Source organism: Papio anubis, chromosome 3, assembly GCF_008728515.1.
Source record: "Papio anubis isolate 15944 chromosome 3, Panubis1.0, whole genome shotgun sequence".
In the NCBI taxonomy this organism is placed as follows: Eukaryota; Metazoa; Chordata; class Mammalia; order Primates; family Cercopithecidae; genus Papio; species Papio anubis.
The window spans coordinates 132,679,756-132,699,461 of NC_044978.1; the positions used below are offsets into that span (position 1 = coordinate 132,679,756).

Genomic DNA, 19,706 nt, shown 5'->3' on the forward strand with positions numbered 1-19,706 from the left:
AGTCACTTTCCTGGACCTGGTTATAGATCATATGATTCATAAACTGTAGTTAGTTTCTGTGAGTCCAGATTAGAAAGACTTGTGTGCTGCGTAAACATAAGTAACTTAGAAAATCTGTGGAAGTTAAGAGGGAAAAAAATAACCAAATGGAGGTGCAGTCAGTGCCCCCAAGTCCAGAAGCACAGCTGACTGCTCTCCCAACTCACACGTGTGCTCTGAGTAACTGTGTTCTTGACTGTGCCATTCCAGGTGGCAGTCAATGGAGCCAACCTGCAGAATGTCTTCATGCTTCTCACCCTGGAGCCTCTGCTGGCCAGAAGCCCCTTCCTGGTCCTTCACGTTCGCAGGAACAACCTTGTTGGAGATGCCCTAAGAGAGCTGAGCATTCATTCTGATATTGATTTGAAAAAGCCTCTCAAAGTGAGTTCCTTCAGGATATTCCTCTAAATACCTTCGCAAGTTTTCTTCAAACAGTGTTGATTAAGCAGCAATGATCTTACTAAAATTGTGGGGTGTAGCCATTCTTTCATTCATTTTACAAGAATTGAATCACCTTCTTTTGTCAAATCACCAAACAGAACATCTCAGTGTAACATTGGATAAAAATGCCAGTGGATTATTTGAAAGATTAGAGTGCTTTCTTTGTCTTCTTCTGCTGTCTTTGGTGTACCAGTTCCAGCTCTATCAAAAACAAGCAAACATCAACAAAAACGAAAGCTTTGACTAATTACAACGATTAAGCTATCATTTAGGAAGATTGTGGATATCAAAGATTTAAGAGAAAGAAGGTAAAATAGGAAAATGGAAAGGTAGTAAAATCATCTGGGAAGCTATTGGCCTATTATGAGAGGCACACCTAGTACCTGCAAATTATTAAATGAAAAAGAATTTCTCTCTCCATAGATCATGCATATTTCCAGGGCTTGGCATAATGCTTGGTACACAGTAGGTATTCTAGAAATACTTAGTGAATTATTTGAAATTGTTTAAAGTCATTCATCTTTTCCCTCAGACAACTTCCATATCCTTATTGCTAATCTTTTTATAAGTTCCACTTTCAGAAATGTAATAGGCATGAAATGAACTGATCATCTCCATAAAGGGTAAATAATGCTTGATAATTTACCCTTTCCAAAATTCCTAATCAGTAGCATCAGTCACATCAATCTGCCTGGTTGTTCTCCCCAGAACTTCTGTGTTATATTTTTGATACAGCTTTTCTTTTTGCCCTGTTTTCAATAGGTAATTCAGGTGAGGCAGTTCTTGCTTTGTAGCAGTATTCTGCTGGCATCTGTGTAATCCAGGTCCTAGTCTCTGTCCCACTTTTACTCTTGTCCTGCTCTAGGCAATCTTGAAGACAGCCACAAGTGTAAGCTTTTTGAATGCTGTTTTTAGCTCTGTGCCTGAGTCATTATCTCTGAAATGGGGATAATAGGACTCTACGCATAAGGCTGTTCTGAGGATTAGGTTAATAGAGTTTAAGAGCTGGCATGTAGTAAACTCCATGTCATTTGTTGATTTGCTGTAGTTGTTACTGTTAATAACCATTATGTATCCAGCATGCCTACTTCCACTCCCTCACAGAGCCCATGTCTGTGTCTGATTACAATACCCTCTTCCCTTCTACATGCAGCAGTTACTTCAGGAACCCTATTGAGAGTGATTTCTCCCAGAAAGTGTTCTTTTATTCAACTTAAATGAAAAATCATTTTTTTCTATGTGCCAGAATATTTACCTCTCATTATATATTTGACTCTTTAAAAATAAAAAGTATTCTCTGCTTTTATGTCTGTCTTTCTGCCCTTAAGCAGATGGTAGAGTTTTTTTTTTTTTGGTCGGAATTTCACTCTTTGTTGCCCAGGCTGGAGTGCAGTGGCACAATCTCGGCTTATTGCAACCTCTGCCTCCCAGATTCAAGCGACTCTCCTGTCTCAACTTCCGGAGTAGTGGATTACAGGTGCCCGCCACCACGCCAGGCTCATTTGTGTATTTTTAGTAGAGACAGGGTTTCACCATGTTGGCCAGGCTGGTCTCGAACTCCTGACCTCAGGTGATCTGCCTGCCTTGGCCTCCCAAAGTGCTAGGATTACAGATGTGAGCCACCATGCCCAGCCAATAGATGGTAGACTTTCTAAGGACAGGTGGTAAATTTCTGACTTCCTTTGTATCCCTTGAAGCACCTAGTAAAAATTTTGTGTATCTATAAGTACCTTGTTAAAACTTTACCAGCAATAATCAACAGACACACCTTGCAGTTTTCATTGCATCAGTGTATATTCTTTGTTATACTTTCCTTCGTTTGTCCTGAGTTTAGAAAATGGTCTGCTGAAAAGAGATACAATTTGTCATAGATTTCCCTGAAGCATTAATTCTGTTCCATTACTTTAAGGTAATCTTTGATGGTGAAGAAGCAGTGGATGCTGGTGGTGTTACAAAGGAATTTTTTCTTTTACTGTTAAAAGAACTTTTGAATCCCATCTATGGAATGTTTACCTACTATCAAGATTCAAATCTCTTGTGGTTTTCAGATACGGTAAGTAAGTGGTGTCACAATTAAACAGATGGATTAAACTTTCTTTTTGTTGTCAGACCAATCCCCTAATTTCTGACTTTGCAAAGGGGAACATAGCAAGGATAATAATTCAAAATGTTTATAAGTAATTAAAATGTTTATCCCGTCTTCATTTATACTTGTTGCCAAGACCTCATAGTGCATTTTGTGAGCCATCAGTCCCATTTCCATTTCTAGTGGGTAAGATCCAAGTCTTGTTATCTGAGAAGGGTAAAAAGAAACAGTGTGATAAATTGGTTTTGTGACACGTGGAAGGTCAATAATCAAATATGTCTGATTTTAATAACAATGATAATATAGTATCACACACACATACATATGCATGCACAGTTTATTTTTGAAACTTCAGTAGGAGAGCTAAGTTTTTAAAGGCATTTTAATTTCAATCAGACTGTCATTTACATTTTTTTCTATGAGAGTTTTCTTCCTAGATCTGCACCATACCAAAAGGTAGCCACTAGGCACTAGCCACATGTGGTTATTTATATATTATTTATTTAAAATTAAGTAACAACAAAGATTCATTTGCTCCATTGTACTAGCCACATTTCCTGTGCCTAGTAGACACATGTAGCCAGTGGCTACCATATGAGATTGACAGAATAGAATGTTTCTATTGTGACTGAAAGTTCTGTTGGACAGCCCTGCTCTAGATGACTATGAGCTGTTCTCTGTATCACTAGGTGCAAATGCTTAACTCTGTCTACATTGCGTCTTTAAGGGATAACAACTTTTGTCAGTGTGTTTCTTTGCTACAGAAGGTAACTAAATATTAATGAGACCTTTATTTTTTTATTTTGAAAATATTTTGAGGGAAACGGTAGAATGTTTGAAGGCCACAAACATTGCATTTCTTTTTAACACATTTGTATATGTCCTAAAAAGTGTTTTGTAGAGCACAACTGGTTTCACTTGATTGGCATAACCTGTGGACTAGCTATCTACAACTCCACTGTGGTTGATCTCCACTTCCCATTGGCTCTCTACAAGAAGTTACTCAATGTAAAGCCTGGCTTGGAAGACTTAAAGGAGTTGTCACCCACTGAAGGAAGGTACAAAGCTAAAAGGCGATTGGTATCTGAAACTGTTGTGGCTATCTCTGGCATGAGGATTAAAGGTTGAAAATACTATCTGTACAAATCTGAGTTTATTGCATCCTATGGTTAAACCCTATTATATGTGTTTTGTCTAAGATGTAGCTGTACAGCTACTTGCTTGAAACATTGCCTGTGTTATTGGTACAGTTGTCTCTTGATATCCAAGGGGCATTAGTTCCAGGACACCTTGCAGATACCAAAATCCACATATGCACAAGTCCTGCAGGGGCCCTAGAAGAACCCATGGATTGGAAAAGTTGGCCTTCCATGTCCTTGGGTTTTACACCCTGAAAATACTGTATCTTCTTTCTTTAATTATACTTTTTTTTGTTGGTGAGGCATAATAGATATACATATTTTGGGGATACATGTGATAATATAATACGTTATATAATTTGTAAAGTTCAAACCAATGTAACTGGGATATCCATTACCTTAAATATTTCTCTTTATATTAGAAACATTTGAATTATTCTATTTTAATGGCGATACTTCCCAAAGTAATTTATAGTACTATAAATTTATAGATTCAATACTATTCCCATCAAACTACCATTGACTTTCCTTTCAGAATTAGAAAAAACTACTTTAAATTTCATATGGAACCAAAAAAGAGCCTGTAGAGCCAAGACAGTCCTAAGCAAAAAGAGCAAAGCGGGAGGTATTACGCTACCTGACTTCAAACTATACTACAAGGCTGTAGTAACCAAAACAACATGGTGCTGGTACCAAAACAGATATATAGACCAATGGCACAGAACAGAGACCTCAGAAATAACACCACACATATACAATCATCTGATTTTCGACAAACGTGAAAAAACAAACAATGAGGGAAGGATTCCCTATTTAATAAATGGTGCTAGGAAAACTGGCTAGCCATATGCAGAAAACAGAAACTGGACCCCTTCCTTACACCTTATACAAAAATTAGCTCAAGATGAATTAAAGACTTAAATGTAAAAAACCCAAAACCATAAAAACCCTAGAAGAAAACCTAGGCAATACCATTCAGGACATAGGCATGGGCAAAGATTTCATGTCTAAAACACCAAAAGCAAGGGCAACAAAAGCCAAAATTGACAAATGGGATCTAATCGAACTAAAGAGCTGCACAGCAAAAAAAACTATCAGCAGAGGGAACAGAAAACCTACAGAATGGGGAAAATGTTTGCAATCTATCCATCTGACAAAGGTCTGATATACAGAATCTACAAGGAACTTAAACAAATTTACAAGAAAAAAAAAAAAACCCATCAATAAGTGGGCAAAGGATATGAACAGATGCTTCTCAAAAGAAGACATTTATGTGGCCAACAAACACATGAAAAAAAGCTCATCATCACTGGTCATTAGAGAAATGCAAATCAAAACCACAATGAGATACCCTGTCATGCCAGTCAGATTGGCGATTATTAAAAAGTCAGGAAACAACAGATGCTGGCAAGGCTCTGAAGAAACAGGAATACACTGTTGGTGGGAGTGTAAATTAGTTCAACCATTGTGGAAGACAGTGTGGTGATTCCACAAGGATCTAGAACCAGAAATACCATTTTACCCTGCTGTCCCATTACTGGGTATATATCCAAAGGATTATAAATCATTCTACTATAAAGACACATGCACACATGTATGTTTATTGCAGCACTATTTACAATAGCAAAGACTTGGAACCAACCCAAATGCCCATCAATAATAGACTGGATAAAGAAAATGTGGCACATACACACCATGGAATACTATGCAGCCATAAAAATGAATGAGTTCATGTCCTTTGCAGGGACATGGATGAAGCTGGAAGCTATCATTCTTAGCAAACTAACACAGGAACAGAAAGCCAAACACCACATGTTCTCACTTATAAGTGGGAGTTGAACAATGAGAACACGTGGATACATGGAGGGGAACATCACACACCGGGGCCTGTCAGGGGGTGGGGGGGAAGGGGAAGGAAAGCATTAGTACAAATACCTAATACATGTGGGGCTTAAAACCTAGATGACAGGTTGATAGGTACAGCAAACCACCATAGCACATATATACCTATGTAACAAACCTGCACATTCTGCACATGTATCCCAGAACTTTAAAATAATAATAATAATAATAATAAAAGCCTTTCTAACTGGGTGAAGAAAAAAGTAAAGATGTGTTTTCTTTAATATATATTTTATCTGTGTACTAATAACAAAACCAGACTTATTTTTGTCTCTTCAGTCTCAAGAAAGAAAAAAATATTTAAAAAGAAACTCATTTCGCTGATTAACATTAGGGAGAAGGTGAACAACTATGATAGTTTTCTTGGCTGGTGAATTTTTGGAGTGTCTGAAATCAATCTTTTAAAATTATGTTGTTGTTAAGGACAGTTAGCAGTGTTTTATGCTGAATTACACAGAGACAGTATATTTTTATGGACACATTTGGCATGCAAAGTATCAGCTTTATATGCCTGTGCAATGCATAACCTCTCAAATACAGCTTCTTTTCCTTTCTCCATCTCTTAAAAAAAAATTAGTGTGAGTGTATTTTAAGAAGAAGGCAATTCTTCTTCTTCCAACATGGCTCAGGGAAGCCAAAAGATTGGGCACCCCTGGTCTTTACCAAATAGAGACTTCTGCATTAATAAGTAAGCCATTAAAATTCCTAAGTGGATGTGGTGACTTTGTGCCTTTTTTTTTTTTTTTTTTTTTTTTTTTTTTTTATGATGGAAGGATTATTTTACTAATGCATAAGCCAGTGAAGCTGGCTGGAGGCCCCTGCAATACCATCTCCTCATTTATATATCTACACACACACTTGCAAACTACTTCAGAGTTAAGAGGACACAAGTATGTTAGGTTAAAAATCCATCTGAATTTCTTTTCAAGTCTAATAAGATTTGTCAGTAAGAAGAGAGAATAATTAATGAATGTTTTATAGATCTAGTGCCATAATTATCTTCAAGGTGTAGGTACATGATTTTCTGTCCATCTGGATTTATGTTTATTCCAGAATCTCCTTTCATAGTTTTTCCTTGGAAATGATCTGGATGTGTAACTGAAGTAGAAACACTGTTGCAGCAGTATCTGACTTTCCACTTTTCCTTTTCTGTCATTCTATGATTAGGAGTCTCCAAGAGCTTTTAGATTACCCTGGGGAGGATGTGGAGGAGACTTTCTGCCTCAACTTCACGGTAAGAATTTCCACAGTTTACTTAGGATTGTGGCTGTCTCTCTTACCATCTGTAGAGTGATAATTAACATTAGTTCTTCTTCAAATCACAGAAAAACGTCAGGGACTTCTTTGAATCAAATTATTTTAGTCATAGTGTCTTGAGTGTTATAGGAGTTCAGTGAGTATGTTGAATAAATGAATGAATAATTAATCTATGCACTTAGGAAAATTATTGAAGAAATAATCCTTCCTACTCTTGACACATATTCTTGAGTTCGTGTCATTTTCTCCTTGAGTGCATTTATTGGCAACTCCATGTCCTAAAACAAAAGATGTTTTTTAACGTGCTAATGTTTTCTGACTCAAGTTCTCATTATTCTCCCACTAATTTTCTGTAATAGTCATGGAACTACATTTGTTTCTAAAGCCTCTCTCAGTCATTTGAGTTCTACAAAGATGAATGGTCAACAAAATTGAAATATTTCTTTTTTCCCCCTTAAATATAGATCTGCCGAGAAAGCTATGGAGTGATTGAACAGAAGAAGCTGATACCTGGGGGAGATAATGTGACTGTGTGCAAGGATAACAGGTTAGTCCTGGCCTTGGACTGTTGCAGATGCTGCTACTTCATATTTCTGCAGTTTGACATTTAAGACCAAAATAAAAATTACTTTTTAACGTTAATACCTTCTTCAGAGGGGAGGTAAGGGTGATAGGGCAAGAATTTACAGATTTTAAATAATTTTTCTTTTTTTTTTTGGGCGGACCCAGGCTGGAGTGCAGTGGCATGATCTCGGCTCACTGCAGCCTCTGCCCCTCCAGGTTTAAGCAATTCTCTGCCTCAGCGTCTGGAGTGGCTGGGATTAGAGGCATGCACCACCACGCCCGTCTAATTTTTTATATTTTTAGTAGAGATGGGGTTTCACCATCTTGGCCAGGCTGGTCTTGAACTCCTGACCTCGTGATCCACCCACCTCGGCCTCCCAAAGTTCTGGGATTACAGGTGTGAGCCACCGTGCCCGGCCTAAATAATTTTTAATAGCAGAGCAAGCACCAGGACTAGATTCAGGAGATAACTGTTTTAGTTCTAGATCTGCATGTTTTTGGCTTTGACTCTGAGCAAGTTACATAAACTGTTTGGATTCAGTTTTCTCATCTGCCCAATGGAGATTATAATCACTGTCCTCTCTACTTCATGGGATGTTTGTGAGAATGAAATGAGATAATTTACAGGAAAATACTTTGGAATGAATGAACTGCCAGAGTCTAGCACAGAGTTTCTAGTATCTAACAGAGTGCCTGGCACAAAAGTACTCAAAAAATATGTGTTGAATAAATGAATTTTATAAAGATGCTTACTATCACTGCTATTTTACCGCTGAATGATTTGTCGTAGAGGTTTTAAATTAAGTTATTCTCTCTGGATCATAACAACAAATTCAAGTACATTTGATTTTTCAGGATGATTCATAATCTCTGAGTTAACTCTTTAGAGGAGAGAAGATGCTCATTTTTGCTTACTTTTATATTAAATTATGCTAATCTGCATGAAATCAATTTACTTTACAAACACTGAGTGACTACTGTGTGTCAGCCATATTGCTGGGTATAGAGGGTGAATAACTTCCATCCTTAGAAGCTTGGGATTAGTTGAGAAGGGTCAATGTATGGAAATAATTGCGATAGCATCCAGTGTATGTGATAGAAGTTTTAGCCCAGGTGCCACGGTACTAGAGTAAGAGGTTACAACGCTTTTATCAGACATTAAAGAATGCAAGTTGGAGGAAACATTTTAGGCACCAAGTGAGTCGCGACTTTCCAGTTTGACACATGATAGAGAATGTTGGATACTTGTGGAGTGGGGACTGGTGTACGGATGAAGGGAGATGTACTCTGATGTAGTAGCATCAGAGTGGAGGTTATCAAGGCCTTGAATGGCGCTTGGAGTAGAACATGGTTGGTTTCTATTTTAGAAAGATTACTTTGGGGGTCATGTGGAAATAGACCATGTGCAGGGATACCCATTAGGAGGCTTTTGAGGTAGCTCAGGTAAAGGATGGTAACAGCCAGAACAAAGGCAGTGGGAAACAGAGTTGGTTATATAACCAAATAGGAGCTAGTGTCTGATTATATATGGATGGTATGAGAGAGGCATATATTGATAATAATGCTGAAGTTTCTAATTCAAACACTAACTAATAGAAAACAGAGTCTATAAAGCAGGTTCAAGGGAACAAGTTCCATTTTGAATATATTGATATTGATATGTCTGTGTGATACCCAGGTGATTGTGTTTAGAGCATAAAATTTATGTATCTCAATAAAGAAGTCTTATATGGATATTTTTTAATTAGTTATGTGAGCCTCAATCACCATTGAATTTGAGGTTGCTTACAGCAAGAATCAACAAGAAAGAAGTGGTGAAATGAAAAACAAGGACAAGGAAAATGTAATTTCTTGGAGGAGCTATATAAGTTAGAATAAAATGCAGACTCTTGAGGATGTGAGCATAATTCGCCCATAGGCTAGCATTGAAACTTTTTGGCTTAAGGAAAGGGCAGGTAGGGGGTGGGAAAGGTGAGAGAATGACAGTCTTTCTTTGGAAGCCTTTAGAGAGGAAAGCAAGGTTTCATTTAAGCTATGAAAAAAGATACAGATGTGGAGAAACTAGATGCTGTTTGTACGCATGCAGGAAAGTTAAGTAAAACTCACTCTGGACTTTTACTGGCTTCTTCCTCTAAATACTTGGGAAGATGCAATTGGAGATCCTATTAAATTCAGTCTATCCAAGTGATCTATCTTGGTTTTCTTCCACAATCTTTCCTTTTGAAAATAGGGATGGGCTGGGTGCAGTGGCTCATGCCTGTAATCCCAGAACTTTGGGAAGCCAAGGTGGGTGAATTGCTTGAGCTCAGAAGTTCAAGACCAGCATGGGCAAGATAGCAAAACCAAGTCTCTAAAAAAAATACAAAAAAAAAAAAAAAGAAAATTAGCCAGATGTGTGGTAGTGCATATCTGTACTTCCAGCTACTCAGGAGGCTAAGGTGGGAGGATCACTTGAGCTTGGGAAGTGGAGGCTGTAGTGAGCCATGATCATGCCTCTGCACTCCAGCCCAGACAACAAACCAAGACCTCATCATTGACAGACTTCTATCCTTGACTTTTTTGTTTTTTGAGACGGAGTCTCACTCTGTCTCCAAGGCTGGAGTACAGTGGTGCAATCTTGGCTCGCTGCAACCTTCACCTCCTGGGTTCAAGTGATTCTTCTGCCTCAGCCTCCCCCGTAGCTAGGATTACAGGCGTGTACCACCATGCCCTGCTAATTTTTGTGTTTTTAGTAGAGACAGGGTTTCGCCATGTTGGCCAGCCTGGTTTCGGACTCCTGACCTGGGCTGATCTGCCTGCCTCAGGCTCCCAAAGTGCTGGGATTACAGGCATGAGCCACTGCACGCAGCCCATCCTTGATGTTTTTAAAAAACAACTCGAAGCTAGTATGATCTCATAGAGCATTCAGTAACCTTTTTTTTTTTTTGCCATGTAAACCTTGCAGACTATCCAAGAAGCCTCAGCTTTGGGGAAAGTGAGCTTTAGTATCAGAGTTGAGTGAAATGATGCAGAAGCCACCTAGACACCCAACAAAAATGGCTTCAGTTGATGAAATTATCTTGGCTCTAGAAACCTAATATAGAGGCTAGTTTTGATTCAAGTAAGAATGTTGCAATCAAAACCCTTGATAAGAATCTCTTGGGGCTAAAAGCAGTTTCCTTTATCTATATAACATTGGTACTTTTGTTAACAGTAAATAATTTATTTTCAGGTTGTTTATTTCCTTAGTAAGAACAGGCTTTTTATTCCATATAGTCAGATAATGTTTTTAGAATTGGGAAAATTTATGGCAGATCATAAAGCAGATTTGTTAGCCCAGTTGATTTCTCTTCCCTTCTTGTTTTGGGGATTGCTTTAAACATTGCACATGTGTGCAAGTACATATGTAGATACATATATAGCCTTTAGTCTTTCAAACAATGTCTTAGCTTTTGCATTAGGTTTCAGACAAGATAATGTGTGCATCATTCGTTAGAAGCTAACAGTGGGATAGGCAAGCATCCTGAGGAAGGGGAACATTCACAATGTCCTCATCCTTTGGTGGGTCATCATAGTGCTCTGTGAGTATGATACAGTGGCTGGGGAAATGAATGACCTAGTGCAGGAATAGGCAATTGGCGATGTAGTCTGCAGTTGAGGCAGTTGCCAGAACTTTTTACTCCTTTTCATATCTTTGTCAAGTTATTTCTCTTAGCATATTTTTGTCTCTGTCTTTTTTGCTCTGTTTCTAAGTCTGAATTTTTCTCTCTTTCTGTTTCTTTGCTTCTCTCTCCCTGTCTTTCTCCTTATTCAAAAGACATTTCTTTGAATCAACAGTTGAATTGACTCAACAGTTGTGGGAGAAACTGTGCAGGAATAGTAAAATATAACACAGTTTGTTTAGGGTGATAAGCTGTTCTCAGATGCAACCATAAATGGAATATGAAGACTAAATTGGGTGGTTGAATCTGAAGGCGTTCAGAGAAATCAGCTTGGACAGATGCATCTGGGAGGACAGATACGGGATAGAGCTAAGTTTGGAAGCCTACTAAGATTTGGATACTAGAAAGTAGAGAAGAGGACATAAATATGAAAGGTGCTCTGTAAAGGGATGGAAAAATCTGAGTTGTCAGTTCAGACAGAGAAATTTTGATTGCATTATACTATGTTCATGATGTATGGAACAGCTTCTGTACTAGGTAGAAATTTAGATTTTGGTTTTTCAGAGTACTCATTGAGTACACTGTGAACTCATCCATGCTGCTTTAGGCACTGCTGTACATGTCTGTGTCACTCAGTGACAGGCAGGAAACCCTGTTGCTGTCACAGTTACCTGTTTGTCTTCGTTTGGGCTGCTGTAAAAAAGTAGCATAAACTGGATGACTTATAAACAGCACAAATGTATTTGTCACGTTCTGGAGACTGGAAGTCAAAGATTAGGCTGCCAGCATGGTTAGGTTCTGGCGAGGGCCTTCTTCCATGTTGCAGACTGCTGACTTCTTGTTGTATCCTAGCATGGTGGAGAGCAGGGATGGAAAGCAAGCTCTCTTGTGACTCTTATAAGGACACCAGTCCCATTCATGGTTACTGCTGTACTCTTTACTATAGCTGTTTTGGTTAGGGACCACCAGAAAAAGACATGAATGAATTTTTTTTCTTTTCATTTTATGCTGCACAAAATAGAAGTCTTACCAACAAAGTACATTGAGGTCCTGGTAAGAAAGGCTGTATGAAGTTATAAAAAGTTGATCATTATAGTCATTATTTCCTTGGTTATATGCCATAATCTAGTCATTGGCAGTCCTACGTTTTATGACTAAGAAAATGAAAGAACTGTAAGAAGAATACCTACTGTACTTTTAGGGAGTTGTATACACAGATACTGCTGGCATTGAGGCTGTTTTTGTTAACAGTAAGATATTTGCTAGCATTGCTGCCCCAGGGGAAAATGCCAGAGGAATACCAATTCCATATTCATAATTTATTCCATTTCATTTGGTTTTAAAATGCTTTCTATCCTTGGACAGAACCTATACAGTCAAATGAGTTGTAGGCATCCAGGTAAAAGAACATCTGTGGCTAATTACTGGTGGCTGCATCATAGACAAATCTTGCCACCAGCTGGTAGTCACATCTGGATAATACTGTATCACATGACTACTCGTGGTTAAGCATTTCTTATGGTCTATAACATGGTGTTATTACCATTAGTGAAAAACCCACACATTGTTCTAGATTCCCTAACATTTACTCAATTTGATGCAATCAGATTAAATGCAATTGCTGTCTTCCCATTTTCCCCATATTAAAAAAGACAGATGACACACACATGGGGCTGGGGGGGCAGTGGGGGGGCGGAGAGTAGAGTAAAAGGATCACATAATGAGAAATGCCAAACTTAAGGTAAGTGCTTCAGAGGGCATCTAGATTCTATAGTGAGAAGCTGAGAATAAAACTCATGCATGACAAACACTTCTTGCTCCTTAAGATCTTCAGGACTGCTGGCAGACTTCAGTTGATCTTTCAGGATAGTTTCTGAGGGATGCAGTCTTTAAGATCTGCATTGTATTTGCATTGGACTATTACAGGAACAGCAGAATTAAAATGCCAGTAACACTTCTTGAGTGCTTACCATGCATCAGACATTATTTGAAATATTTGACATGTAAGCCTTCCCATTTACTGATGAGGAAACTGAGGCACAGATAGGCATAAGTCTCTTGTTCAAGGTTGCAGAGCTAGAAGTCCAGGATTCTAAACCAGAGCCAGGATTCAAAGCCAGGTGGTTTGAGTCAGACCGCGCTCCATGAGCATCAGCATCTGACCTCTCAGGGGCTAAGGCTGGGGCTTGAGAGTTCCCATCCCCCTTTCCCCCTAGGAAGAAAAATGACTTTGAAGACTTTGCTGTTTTTCATTTCAGGCCAACTAGGTAATGTTTTTAAAAAGAAAAATTGGAATATCTAAAAACATAACTATATACATATGAAATGGAGTGTCTGAATTTTTAAACTTAGGTGAAGACAATGCTTATATTTAAAATGCTGTTACAAAGTCCTTATGAACACCCTTAATAATGACTGCATGGTCTGCTATGTGAATGTGTATTTTTCTGTTTCTTCACTGTTTAATATTTGACTTGTTTGTATGTTATTTTTTATTCCTCTTTTTTCTCTTCCCCCCACCACCATTTTTAATAAGACTATGTCAAGTATCTTTTGTGTATAAAGGATTTTGTGCCTTTAAAATTGCTTTTTAATGATAAGGTCTCAGGGGTGAAATGGAATTAAAATGTATAACATTTGAATTTGTTGATAGGTATTTTTGATAAATTTATTTTGCTAATGAATTATACTCCCTTATATGTCATTATCACCATTTCACCCAGTTCTTAGAAAAATGGTGTGTATTCTTTAAAAAAAAAAAGAAAAAACTAAAAAGAAATTTAATCTCACTTACAAAATGTTGCATTTCTTTCACACATAGGCTACTTTACATACTCTACACAGTACTGATCTATTTTACTGCTGTTTACCTCTAAAATATTTTGTTTAAAAAATGAATTAACTAGAAGGTGGTGGTTGCACAGCATTGTGAATGTACAAATGCCACTGAATTGTTCCCTTTAAAATGGTTAATTTTGTTATGTGAATTTCACCTTAATAAAAAAAAAAAGTGTGTATGTGTGTGTATATGTGTAAATGTGTCTATGTGTATGCATTGAGTGTACATTCTCAGGTAGAGAGAGCTGCCATGCAATTTTTCACAGTAAGCATCGGCATGCCAGTTTTCTGTGTAATACTCAGAGAGTTGGTTGTGTATTGCATGCTGCCTTTCTTTCTTTCTGCCAGTTAATTTTTGCTTTGTTGACTAATTTTGGCCTATAATAGGTTGAAAATGGTTTATGAATGATAGTGTTTGACCTACCTTGAAGCAAGGGTATCCTGCTAGATGCAGGTTTTAGGGTTGCCAGAGAAGCTATCAAATAAGCAGTCTAGGAAAGAGTGTAAAGATTAGCCTAGTTAGGAAATGGCAGAAATCGCTTGACATCACAAACATCCCTGTATCCTTAGAGAAGTGGCCAACAGTGGTACAGCCGGTAGCTAGAAAACCCCATAGCTAAAGTGTTATCATAAACAAAAGGATTGCTGGCCAGAGCACAGAGCTAGGAACACTTGTCTCTAGACTCTGCCAGAGCCCCAGCTCACCTAGTGCTGCAGGTTCAGGAACACGCAGTACTAGGTGAGTTCTTTCTGCCTCAGTCAGGGTTTGCAGTCTTTCCTCTTTTTAGAGACTCTGCTGATGTCCTTTATGTATTTCTCTAGTAGGACTTAATAATTTTCATATGATTCATAGGAACTCTTCATTATGTTTAAGACTACTAACCCTTTGCCATCTATATCTATTGTAGGTTTTATTCTGTTTTTGCTTTTGAAAATGTAGTGTGTGTCTTTAACTCTGTGATTTCTTAATTTTTGTGTTGTCATGTCTGTTACTTCTTTTGGTCTTATATCACTCTTATCCGAGCCATTCCCTGTCCAGTAATTGATGTAATTGATAAATATTTAGTATATTTTCTTCAATTAGTCTGTAGTCAGAGGTAAAAATCTAAACTGTTTCCAAATTGCTAAAGGTTTTCTTAGCTGTTCTTAAGGTGAGCATTATGGTAATTATATTAGGTTCCAGATCCAGTTTGAGTTTTGATTAGAATTGTGATAAAAGTTAATTTGGGAAGAACTGATACTTTTGTGATATTCAATCTTACATCCAAAGGCTTATGTTACATTTATTTGTTTTTTATTTTTACATAGGTTATACACATTTCTTATTAGAGGTTTTAGCCTTTCCCATGTATTTTGATCATTATTAGTGCCTATAAATGGTTATGGGTTTTTGTGTATTTATCTGATAACTGGTCAATTCATCAAACTTATTAAATTGAATTGTTTTTCAGTTGATTCTCTTGGGTTTTCTATACGTAAAAAACATTTCCCAATACTTATACCTCTTATCTGTGTTTCAATCATTTTTGCTTTTTACTGTACCCAGAAAAATAGTAAAATGATAATCTCATTCCTGGATATAAGAAATGAATATTAAATTTTATTAGATTTTTTCTCTATTAAGATAATCATATGATTAAGATAATCAGAACTTCGTATGTAATATACTATTCTGATTTTCTCTTTTGGTTGGCCTGATCACAAGGAAGATTAACATTACCTTAAGGTTGTTTGTACTCAACAATCTGTTGTTATTAGCAACAGGTCAGTGCTGCCTTCCATTCCCTAGGATAAAGCAGTTTAATTTTGCTTCTTTGTAATTTTAACCCTGCAGGGAAAATGAAGCAAATGGCATCTGATTTTTTAATTTTTTTGGAGTCCAGTTTTTTAAAAAAACTTTCTGCTTCATTCAGAATGAAGCAAACAAAGTTGAAATAGCCTTTTTTGTATATTTTTAATGTTATATTGAAGTCTTCTATCCTTTCTGGGAGATAATAAAAACTTGATATTATGTTGAGGAAATCAAAACAAGATAGTTTAATTTCCTGTGTTTCTGAATTAAAGGCCACATTCTTCTCTCATAATAAGGAACCATAAACATGGGAAGGCATTGATGTAGTGATGTCCATTTCTCCCATTTTGTAACAGGAGAGAAGGAGGATTGAATTTCCAATCACTGTCTTTATCTTTCATGTAATAATAATAGCTAAGAATTATTCAGCGCTTACCATGGTTTGGATGCTATTCTATAGGCGTTATATGTATTAATCCATTTGCTCTTCATAGTAACCCATGAGGAAGGGACTATTCCTATTCCCTTTTGTAGATGAGGAGAAATTGAGCACTGAGAGTATTAGCTGAGTTGCCTAAGGTACATTACTAATAGGAGGCAGAGCTGGGATTTGAATACAGGCAGTCAGAGTACCGAGTCTTTTATATATTTTTTTTGAAAATACTGTTTTATTAACACCACAGTGGTAAACATCTTTAAGCTTATGTTTCTTTATAGATCACTGGCTCACACATAATTCAAAACCCACACAGAAGCTAAGAGTCTTTACATTAAATATATTCTTCCTAAAAATCCTTACTGTATGCGTCTGTCCTCGTCCTCAAGCAGTAAAATTTGATTATGCACCATTTTATAATATGTCACATTTACATAGCAAAATAATGAAGGCACAGCTAATACAAGCAAACTTAAATCCTTTCTACTTCTGAGCTGGGGGTAGGGGCACACACTTGGATTGGTTCTTCAAGTATATATTTTTTCCAAACATTAGCTTCAGTGAAGAGTTCTGATGATTTTCACAGCTACACCCTAAAAGCTACATGACAGAAAGACGTCACAAGGATCAAAGTACATAACACTGGATACACATGCTTTACAGAATTTGCTACATTCTACATCTCTTCAAGTAAATTAATATTTCTAAAACACTAGGTAAAGTGATTTAATACTTAAACATATTTGGGGTATTTTTTACGTCTTTGTAAATAGACACTACTAAGAAAAGAAACATGAGATTGTAACTAATGAATACATATGTTGACAGTATTTTACAGGTTTTACACCCTCCTTCTTGGAACCATGTTATTCTCTAAATTCAAATACTCAAACATTTTTCAGAACTTGAAATGGCAGTTTTCCTGGCCTTATTAACAGTAGTGTCATGATCTCCATTGCAGTCTTCCTCAGTGCCATCAATCTCCTGTGAAGTGTAAAGCTGATGTCTGCGTTACAAAAGCAAAGTCTCAAAGATGACGTTTTTCTTGGGGTCTGCCTTCTCTGCACAGCGAAATGTCATGAGTAAAGAAATTTAAGAATTAAGCACTGAAAACGTGTTCAGTCATGGCCTGGGTGTTCCATGTGTAGCGTATGCTGTGTTATGAATGGGTTTCAAAGTGACGTTCTTTACTTCGCATCTACTAACATCCTTTGTAAACCTCAATCCTCATAGAAGAGACCATGAAAACATAATTTTGGGTTTAATTCGGTTTTCTTTAACACCTTTTGATATATTTATTATGTTCAAAATGAAAAATTTGAATCGAGCTGGCCAGGATCTAATTGCTTCAATTTAATCTATTTTAGGAATGTCAGAATAAATTCACATTGTATTTTGGTCAAAAACCTGAGCCTTTTTAAGTCCACCAATATTCTGGGAAAAACAAAACCAAGCTGTTTTCTTCGTGGGCTTTCTCTTCATCCATCTCTTCCCCCCTTACTTCTTGGCGTCATCAGGCATCTCGGCGTGGGCATCGTCATGTTTGGCCCCCGCGGCAGCCTCTGCTGCAGCCTCCTCCTCCTCCTCCTCTTCCCCCTCCTCCTCGTCATCCTCGTACTCCTCTTCCTCCTCCTCCTCCCCCTCCAAGGTCCATGCACACCCCTCCATCTCGCCGGTGAGCTCTTGGATCTTGGCGAGTAGGGGCTTATAGATGTCATTATACTTTTTTTCCAGAGCCTGAAATTCCTTATCAAATTTGGCTTCTATCTTATCGCATCGCTTCTGCAGCTTTTTGAGGGCCAGGACTCGGCATTTCACCGAATTAGGCAGGCTCTCGATAAAGTCATTTTTCGGCTTTGGGGCATTCTCTGCAGGGGTCTGGGGCTCCTCAGCCATCTGACCAGCCGCGCTGTCAGGGTCACCAGCCGCGCTGTCACAGTCTCCACCCTGCGCACCGCCTTCCGCCATTACCTCCTCCGCCGCTGCCTCCGCCGCTGCCGCCGCCTGGCTAGGCTCCGCAGGCCCCTGGTTTTCCGAGTCGGCCATGTTAGAGGAGAAGCCGCAGAGGTCTAGGAGGGATCCCGCAGAGGCCCTGCACCCGAGCTGGTCCAGAGAGATCTTGCGGATGCGGCAAGTGGCGGTGACGCGCGGCCGCGGGAATGACGTCGGCCGCGGCCCCGCCCCCTGCTTTTGCGGCACTTGACTGGCTCCCCACTATCAGCTGACGGCCGTGCGCTCATACTGCACCAGATTCCTCCTGTTGCTACCCTGACGTCTCCTGGGCCGTCAACACCAGCCTGTTGGACAGACACCCTGTTCCCAGCCCACCCATGTACCCACGCCCTGTAGAGCTGGGCTGGGAGTGTCAGTGGCTGCCCGAGGTGCTTCTTCAGGAACTGCGTAGATGGCCTCAGCCCGTTTTCCGTGTGCTCCTCACCCCCATCCAGGCCCTTCTACAAATGCTAGTACATATGTCTTCGCTTACCTCTGCATCTCTCTCCATAGCTGGCATTTGATCACCTCTTAGATTCCTCCACATTCCTCTCCAGGCAGTGGAGGAACGGGCAAGCTGGCTCCATTCTACCCTTTTGGGGACCTGGGGAGCATATGTGTGGATAGGGCAGCTTGCATATCCAAGCTCTGTACCTGTGTGTCCACCCAACACCCCCTTGGCCATCCCACATACCTGGCGACACATACCCTGGTGGCAAGGTTGTCTCTCAGCAGGACACCCCTGGAAGCAGTTTTGGAGTCATTTGGGTAGGAAATCTCAGAGTTCCCAGTGTCCTGGTGTGTGTTCTAGAAGGTTCTACAGAATCTTTGGCCTGTGGGAAGTACTAAAGCTTGAGGAGGGCTGAAAAAAAGCAAGTCTCTCTAAAGCATGGGGCCCAGGGCCAAGGCCCCCTCTTATCTTGGTTAAAGCGTGTGCCATCTATCCCACCCTGCTCACTTTCGTCTTCCCGGGCTTCCCCCAACACCATCTGCTTTCCTGCCTTCCCCATTATCTGTTTTCACACCTTTCCTTGCCACCATCTTCTCCCTCCCTCCTGCCCCTCCCCCGCACTGTGTTATGCCCCACCTTCTGCCCATCTTCTTACCCCCTTCTTCCCCACTCACTGCCTTCTTCCTCACCTCCCCTCCACGCACTGTCCTTTTCCCCACCCCTTCACCCTCTTCTTCCCCACCCTCCTCACCCTCTTCTTCCCCACTCACTGCCTTCTTTCTCACCTCCCCCGCCCCCGCACTGTCCTTTTCCTCACCCTCCTCATCTTCCTCTTCTCCACTCACTGCCTTCTTTCTCACCTCCCCTCCACCACTGTCCTTTTTCTCACCCTCCTCACCCTCTTCTTCCCCACCCTCCTCACCCTCTTCTTCCCCACCCTCCTCACCCTCTTCTTCCCCACTCACTGCCTTCTTCCTCACCTTCCCCCCACCCGCGCCCTTTTTCCTCATTCTCCTCACTCTTTTCTTCCCCACCCTCTTCACCCTCTTCTTCCCCATCTTCCTCACCCTCTTCTTCCCCATCTACCTCCCCCTCTTCTTCCCCATCTACCTCACCCTCTTCTTCCCC

At 39.4% G+C, this 19,706-nt stretch overlaps 2 protein-coding genes across 6 annotated transcripts in view; one reads left to right on the plus strand and one right to left on the minus strand.

The window, feature by feature from the left end:
- Positions 1 to 19,706, plus strand: part of HERC3 (HECT and RLD domain containing E3 ubiquitin protein ligase 3) — a 141,730-nt gene that overhangs the window by 92,626 nt on the left and 29,398 nt on the right. For all 5 annotated transcript variants that reach the window (XM_003898946.4, XM_021939104.1, XM_009207164.2 and 2 more), the window contains 5 exons: positions 250 to 420; positions 2,390 to 2,533; positions 3,458 to 3,624; positions 6,775 to 6,841; positions 7,329 to 7,411. In XM_003898946.4, the coding sequence (XP_003898995.1) occupies positions 250 to 420; positions 2,390 to 2,533; positions 3,458 to 3,624; positions 6,775 to 6,841; positions 7,329 to 7,411 (632 nt within the window). The remainder of the gene's footprint in view (positions 1 to 249; positions 421 to 2,389; positions 2,534 to 3,457; positions 3,625 to 6,774; positions 6,842 to 7,328; positions 7,412 to 19,706) is intronic.
- Positions 16,348 to 18,658, minus strand: NAP1L5 (nucleosome assembly protein 1 like 5). The gene has a single exon (XM_003898949.5). The coding sequence runs from the start codon at positions 18,179 to 18,181 to the stop codon at positions 17,633 to 17,635; it is 549 nt and encodes a 182-aa protein (XP_003898998.1). The 5' UTR covers positions 18,182 to 18,658; the 3' UTR covers positions 16,348 to 17,632.